This window comes from Dendrobium catenatum, unplaced genomic scaffold (assembly GCF_001605985.2).
Source record: "Dendrobium catenatum unplaced genomic scaffold, ASM160598v2 fragScaff_scaffold_798, whole genome shotgun sequence".
Lineage (NCBI taxonomy): Eukaryota > Viridiplantae > Streptophyta > Magnoliopsida > Asparagales > Orchidaceae > Dendrobium > Dendrobium catenatum.
Genome location: NW_021319260.1, coordinates 556,501 through 564,331, shown reverse-complemented (window position 1 = coordinate 564,331; position 7,831 = coordinate 556,501). Strand labels below are relative to the sequence as shown.

Below are 7,831 nucleotides of genomic sequence, written 5' to 3'. Positions count from 1 at the left end.
ATACCGAGTTATACAAAAGTTGTACCAGTTTTTCCTACAAAAAACTCAGTACAACTCGGTATTGCTCGGTATAGCTCGGTATAACTCGGTATTGGTCTTCACAGAGCGGTATTCCTCGTCATTATCAAATAATACCTAGCAATACCGGACAAATACCGAGTTTTTTGGCGGGATTTTACCTCCGACCGGATGGTCCTCTACGTCCTTACAACGGACCTAATAAAAGTCCCTATAGTTGGGAGGCCCAGCCCGCTATGAATGACTTGCTCGCACTATTGCTGCATAATTTTCTATTTATACGTTGACATTTTAAATTAAATAAAAAAAGAAGTAAAATTTTTTAGAAAGCCACACTATGAAAATTCTCCGAAGTATTTTTGCGAAAAAGTAAAATGTTTATTATCTTTCTTTTCCTCCAAATCTTATAAATAATTTGAAAAAAATAATTATCTTTTATTTCATAAGATAAAAACAATAAAATATAAAAATGAAAATATGGTTAAATATTATTTTCAAATGCCAAACAATTCTCTTGCAAAGTTATAATAATATCTTATATTTCAATTTAAATTCCGTTTTGCCTTAATTATTTATGTTTTTTAAAAGCCCAAAGTATGCTAAAATTTCTAGCATTATTTTTTGAGTAAAGCCAAACTGTTGGAGGAAAAAAAAAAGCAAATAATTATTTAGATCCTGTTTTCAAAAGCAAACCAATCTAGTAAAAACAATGCCATTCACTTTTCCTTTAATTGTTAATCATTTCATTACACATTTATTACCTAAAATTTTGTGCTAAACATTGAAGAGGATGAAGGCTTTATTCGAGACTACTTTCTAAAGCAGTTTTCTAGTAGAGAATTTTTTAATTCAAGAATTTTTTTTACTAAAAAGCTGCTTTAGCAGTAAGCAAGTTGTCCGAAACGAAGCCAAAGTGAGTTCAAATACAAGGTGGTTTGGTCAAGTATTTGTATATTTTAGGTGGATTATGTCAATGATGAGCTTTAAGCGCATATATTTTTGCTTTAGTTATGAATGTTCTTACTAGACATTTGTAAGGGGAATGTGCCTTGGTGTATGCTTTTTACTAAGGATATCTTTCTTGTTGATAAGACTAGAGAGTGAGTTGATCGAAAGGTTGAGTTATAGAGATCAATATTAGAGTCAAGATACTTTTGGTTTGAGTATATATAAAATCTAATACATGGAGTTTGATTTTAGTAGTAATAGGTCTAGTAATGGGATTGTGATATTGGGTGATAAAATCATTAAAAAAGAAGAAGCATAGTAGAAATATTTGATTTCATATTCAAAGCGATGGTAAAATAGATAATGATATTATTATTAGAATTTAAGTTGGATGCATGGTTGAAGTGAAGGAATGCACTAGGATTGTTTAGTGATAAGAAAGTTCCGCTCAAATTTAAGTGAAAGTTTTATAAGATGATGGTTATACCTGTAGTCCTTTATGACGCAAAATGTTGGCCAATAAAAAAATCATAAAATTAAACTACTAAGTGCTCAACGTATGAGGTGCTTAGCTGGATGAGCGGATTTACTTAGAGATAGAATACGAAATGAGTACAAATGTGAAAAGGTTGGAGTAGCTTGACATATTAGATTAGTGAGAGTCGCCTTAGATGATTTTGATTACATAAAATGTTGGGCTTTCGATGATTGTCAACATAGTAGACGTATTAAATCTAGACTATGTTAGGAAAGTTAAATGTGGACCGAAAAGGACTTGGCCAAAAACTATTAAAATTTACATTTGAATTATATTTAAATGACTTAGCAAAGTCGCTCCAAGCATCAAAGTTACTCAACCAACTCAACTAAGGAACTCAGCCCCAATGGTCGACTAGGTGAAGTCATCCCAATATATAGTATGTCACAATCATCGTAATCACTTGCCAAAATTCAACAAACATCGATGAAGCCAATCAACCATTTCATGTAAATATGCCGGAAATATAGAGCTCACTTAATATGCATAAATATTTTATATTAAACAAATCAAATATAAAAATAATAAAACCCTAAATTTCTTTTATTTGACACTAGGGGTGCAACCGAGTCAAGTCGGCTCGCGAGCCGGCTCGGACTCGACTCGGTAACTGGCTCGACGAGTCGAGCTTATCGAGCTCGCGAGTCGAGCTCGAACACAGTTTCGAGCTCGAAGGCTTATCGAGCTCGAACATTCGCCAGACTCGACTCGTCGGCTCGACGAGTAGCTCGACGGCGAGAAATCCAAATCGCGTGAGCGGGAAATCGGAAAACCTAAACGTCGACCTCTGAGACGCTCGGGTGGACGAGATCTCCCGCTCGACGAGCAGCTCGATCTCGAGTATCGACGACGCTGCGACGGATAGGCGACGTCTGCGACTGCGACGCTCGGACGGATGAAGCATTAGAGGAAGAGGACGGACGAGATCTTGGGTCAAGATACTGTAGTTTTGCTGGACGATGCGGCGACGGACGACGCGGAAGCGGTGTGACGATGTTGCGGCTGAGACGCTCCGGCAGACGAGATCTCCTGCTCGACGAGCAACTCGAGACGGACGATCGCGGAAGAGGAAGCGAACGACTCGACGCGGAAGAGGAAGCGGACGGACTCGATCGCGGAAGACGAGCAGCACTACGATCGCGGAAGAGGAGCGGACGGACGACGACGTCCACGACGGACGACTCGATCTCCCGCTCGACGAGCTGGCTTTCTCTCTGCCGAGTCGAGCTCGACTCAAGTTCGAGCTCGAGCTCGAGCTTGATTTTCGACAACTGAGCTCGACTCGAACACCTTCCGACTCGAGCTCGACTCGACTCATTTGCACCCTAGTGGACACTCTGAATATTTAACAGTCAATATTAAAAAATGATAATAATAATAATAATACTAAACAGTCAAACTTCACAACGAAGAAACGGAATAACTCACTGGTTTGGAAGCGTATTGATCAAAGAGAAACGAATATCAGCCGTCCATTCTCTTGATAAGGCCCGACTTCCCGCCAGAAGCGTCCCGAATTCTCCGTCATTCATTCGAGCCTCCATAACATCGCCATCCTTTTCCAGCAGATAAAATAATATAAAACCATAGGAAAAATAACTATGCATCGTAAGTTTCATTTGCGTTTCATTTCCCATGCATTTCGGATACATTTAGGCTCATCCCTTCCTCTATTTATGGACGGACTAAGTCCACCATAACGAGCGCCTATCTCGAAAACTTAGCAAGCAGGCACCCTATTGCTCAGCATGGCTCCTGCGATGCTCGCCGGAGACGGGATTGAAGTGGACGGCGGCGGGAAGGTGGCGGCGGAGGGAAAGAAGGGATACGTGACGTTTTTGGCCGGAAATGGGGATTATGTGAAAGGGGTGGTGGGATTGGCGAAGGGATTGAGGAAAGTGAAGAGTGCTTATGATGAATTGGTGGTTGCCGTTCTTCCTGATGTGCCGGCGGAGCACCGGGAGATGTTAAGGCTGCAGGGATGTGTTGTGCGTGAGATAGAACCGGTCCATCCGCCGGCGAACCAGGTCCAGTTCGCCATGCCTTATTATGTTATCAACTATTCCAAACTGCGCATATGGAACGTGAGTAGTGCTATGATTCATTATCTCGCTTCTCTCAGTTAGAGCTATTTGTATTTTGTTGAGTATTATATTTACTTGCATATTATTTTAATGTGCAATCATGTTTTTATTTGATTAATATTTTTTTTTTATAAATTTTTTTTACAAAAAAAATTATTTTTTAATCAATTATAAAAATGATTTTTTAATTTTTTTTAAATATTTTTAATATTCGTGGCAATTTTTGAATAAAATCATTTTCTCTGTAAAATTTTACAATGATTACTTTTTTTAAAAAATGTTGTAGTTGGCTCAATTATAGGGCTGCAAACGAACCGAGCCGAGCCTAGTATGTGAGTGTTCATGTTTGTGTTCGTTTAATATCAGCTTGTTCAAGTTTGGTTCATGTTTGTTCGAGCTTATTGTTTATGTTCATGTTTGGTTCATTTAAATTAATGAGTGTTCATGTTCGGTTCATGTTCAGTTCATGTTCGTTCGTTTAGTGCTTATCGAGCTTGTTCGCGAACATATTTAACAAATTTTTTTTAACTATCAAACAAACACGTTCATGAACATATCTATGAACAGACACATTTATAATAAAAGCAATTGTCTATGTAAAAAACAATGATTATTTATATTTATTAATTCTATAGTCAAATATTAATTATTTTTATTGAGCTTATTCACGAGTTCAAAATCGAACACAAATCGAGCTTGTTCACGAACTTCAAATGATGTTGTTTGTGAACATAAATGAGCTGAACGCATTAGTGTTCAAGTTTGTTTATTTAAGAATCGAGTATTTACAATATTGTTCAAGTTTGTTTGTTTAGTTAATTAAACGATCACAAACGAGTTTTAATCAAACCGAACAACGAGCTAGTAGCTCGTCGAACGTTTGGTTCGCTTGCAGCCGTACTCAAATAGAACTTAAATCACATTAAAATATATTTATAGAAAGATGTATTTTATTTTAAAGTAGTTAATATTGATAATATTTTTTATATGATTTAAGAATTAAATTTTATTAAAAGAAATATAAAAATTTGTTTATTAGATTTGTAAATATATAAAAGATTTGTGAGATTTATGTAGATCTGTCTAATATGGATTGATGTTTATTGGTATGTAGAGAATATTTAATAAAAAAATTGTACAAATTTATTAGAACACAATATTAAATATAAAACTAGTATCCACACGTATCTTATATGGTTTATTTTTCTTCATATTATTTATTCAATTGTGTGTCTATAGATTATGTTAGGACAAATAAGATATTCTCCATGAAAATGATGAGACCCTAACATTGGAATGAAGATGAAGAGAATATAATGGCAACAACAAAAATAAGCCTTTATCCTATAATGTGGGATTTTCATTATGTCCTGTTAAAATTCAAATTCTTATGTAAATTTAATTAAAAAATTATTTTTAATAAAAGGAAGATAACGAGAAAATAAAATAATTAAACAATTTTCTCTTTGTTTAAATTTCAGAAATAATTTAGGAAAGAGTAGAAGGATAGAGCACGTGCCTATAATATCAAAATATTTATTAGAGAGAGAGAGAGAGGGCTCATAGAACAATCTCTTCAAATTTTTTTAATACAGTAGTTCTCCTTAATGGGGAGTGTTTGTATAACATAAAATTCCAAAAGATTCATTAGATAACTAATTAAATTTTATAAGCAAATATTAACTACCTATTAATTTTCAAGACCCACAATGATTCTATAACAACCCATGCTATTATAATTATGGCTCTAATATTAACAAGATAATTAGGCAACTTCTAACTTTCTAAAACACAATAAGTAAATTAAAAAAAGATGAGAATGCGATGTCCGCAACTTCATGTATCAGGGGGGGTGGGGAGAGAGAGAGAGCAGTAGGATAATCTTAGGCTTGCTGAAATTTGTCTCGTCGAGCCTCTCGATTTGACTATAAGCATGTTGTATTTGTATATCACTTGATTATTCAATTTATTCTTTGAAGCTATTAAATATGTTTCGGTTCCTTGATTTGGGTCCATTTGGACTCAGATTGGACTAGTTTTTGTGTCGTTGGGTTCATCTCACTGAGACATTCAATTTGATTATAAGTATGCAGAAATTGAAATTCGAATAATCCCATATTTTATTTTGGAAGTTTTTAATATAAATATACCTCGAGATTCATGTTCGACTAATGTAGTTTTTGATCACGAATAAGTTGGGGTGTCAATATTAGACATGACCCGAAAACCCGACCCGTAACTCTCATGTACACGAAATCGGAAATTCGATTCTCCCATCCACCACTCGCGAATAGGAAATCACATGTTTTTAAATGAAATATTGCCGGGTCTGTTTCATGTTAGACCCAAATTTGATCCGAAACCTGATTTTGACACCCACACGGATAAAGACTCATAGCTCCATTTGCAATTATTATGTACTCTAACGTTAAATTTAACAAATTTTCATAGATGTGTTAGCCATTCGTTTATTTTATTGAATAAGAATCAAAACGAGTTATTCTTACTTAATGATACTGATACTGCTGCTTGCAGTTTGATGAATACAGCAAGTTGATATACTTGGATGCTGACATACAAGTCTATGATAACATCGACCACCTCTTCGACTTGCCGGACGGACATTTCTACGCTGTGATGGACTGCTTCTGCGAGAAAACATGGAGTCATTCCCGCCAGTATTCCATTGGTTATTGTCAACAGTGCCCGGAGAAGGTGAAGTGGCCGCCGGAGATGGGATCTCCTCCGCCTCTCTACTTCAACGCCGGCATGTTCTTGTTCGAACCCAGTCGCCTCACCTGCCAAGCTTTGCTTGACTGCCTCAAGAATACTACTCCAACTCCCTTCGCCGAGCAAGTAATGGCTTCATTATTTAAATAATAAAATGCCATTAAACTCTAATTTATATCTGTCTTTGGCAGGATTTCCTCAACATGTACTTCGGGAAAATCTATAAGCCGATTCCTCTTATATACAACCTCGTTCTTGCCATGCTGTGGCGCCACCCAGAGAATGTTGAACTCGACAAGGTTAAGGTTGTTCATTACTGTGCTGCTGTAAGTTTCCTGAATGTGAATCATGAATGAATTATTTGTTATTAAATGCCTCTCATGAATGAAAATGATCTAAAAATTTTTATTTGATAGACTTTAAACTTGTTTTCACGTTATAATAGGGATCAAAGCCATGGAGGTACACAGGAAAAGAACAAAACATGGACAGAGAGGACATAAAGATGCTAGTGGCTAAATGGTGGGAGATATACAATGATGAATCACTGAATTTCAAGATGGAAGTGTTGGCATCAGAGGACGAAGCAGAAGGTTTTCCCAAAATTCATGACTCTGCGTTCTTGGCTTCGATAATGGAGCCTAGGATTATTCATGTCACTGCTCGTTCTACAGCTTAGGAGAATAAGAAAGAAAGAAGAAATATGTATAAGCAAAATTTAGAGATAGTAAGATGCTAAGTTCCTGCTGGAAGGGACTTATATCTTCAATCTATAGAAGGTTGCCACTTGCACCGAGCTACCAGTAGCCTGAGAGCTATTCAGAGATTATTATTTCTCCATTATAGAAAGATTGGAGTGGGGTTAGATCAAAGATGTATGTGAAAAGATATAAAATTTTTAGTTGATTAATGAAAAGCTAAAGAAGAGATTGAATGAAAAGCTAAAGAAGAGAGAAATTAGGTGTCAATCAATCTCTTAGGGAATTGATTTATAAGGAATCCTATCAAATTAATATGAAGAGAGAACGCTGAGTTGAGCCAAGTTATGCAGAAGCAATTTAGTTGGAGAAACGGATTTTATGAATAATTTTATGTTAGATTTCATGTGATTTTACATATGGCTATGCTCGACCAATCACCCCATTTTAAAAGTGGGGATCAAAATCTGCAATGCATAGTTGACTACATGGTATAATTTCATAAAAAGTATAGAAGTTGAACTCATTGAACCTAACTGTGCAGTGGATCAACAAGACTTGTAGTTTGCTTGGTGGCCTGATGAACTTCAGTCGAGTCCAGGTTTGGGATCAAGACTGTGTGACAATAGAACATGTAAGGATCTTGTTTCCAATTGCGGCACTCTAGATTGTTTTTTTACTTGAGAAGAGGAAGAGCAATTCTACATGGTTTTGGAAATTTGTGCTTGGTTGGGTTTTCAGAGATTGTAGATTGAAGTGGATTCAAATTCCAAATTCAGCCACAACTTCTTTACCTTCTCACATAAAAAGAAAAG

General features: G+C 36.1%; 1 protein-coding gene across 1 annotated transcript; it reads left to right on the top strand.

Moving 5' to 3' along the window:
• Window positions 1-3,308: 3,308 nt before the first annotated feature.
• LOC110114431 (galactinol synthase 1) lies at window positions 3,309-7,424 on the top strand (the record flags this gene model as incomplete). The annotated part of the gene is given in 4 exon segments (XM_020847309.2): window positions 3,309-3,588; window positions 6,124-6,444; window positions 6,510-6,644; window positions 6,764-7,424. Coding segments are annotated over 4 exon segments (970 nt in total), but the record flags the coding sequence as incomplete, so codon positions are not given.
• Window positions 7,425-7,831: the final 407 nt, after the last annotated feature.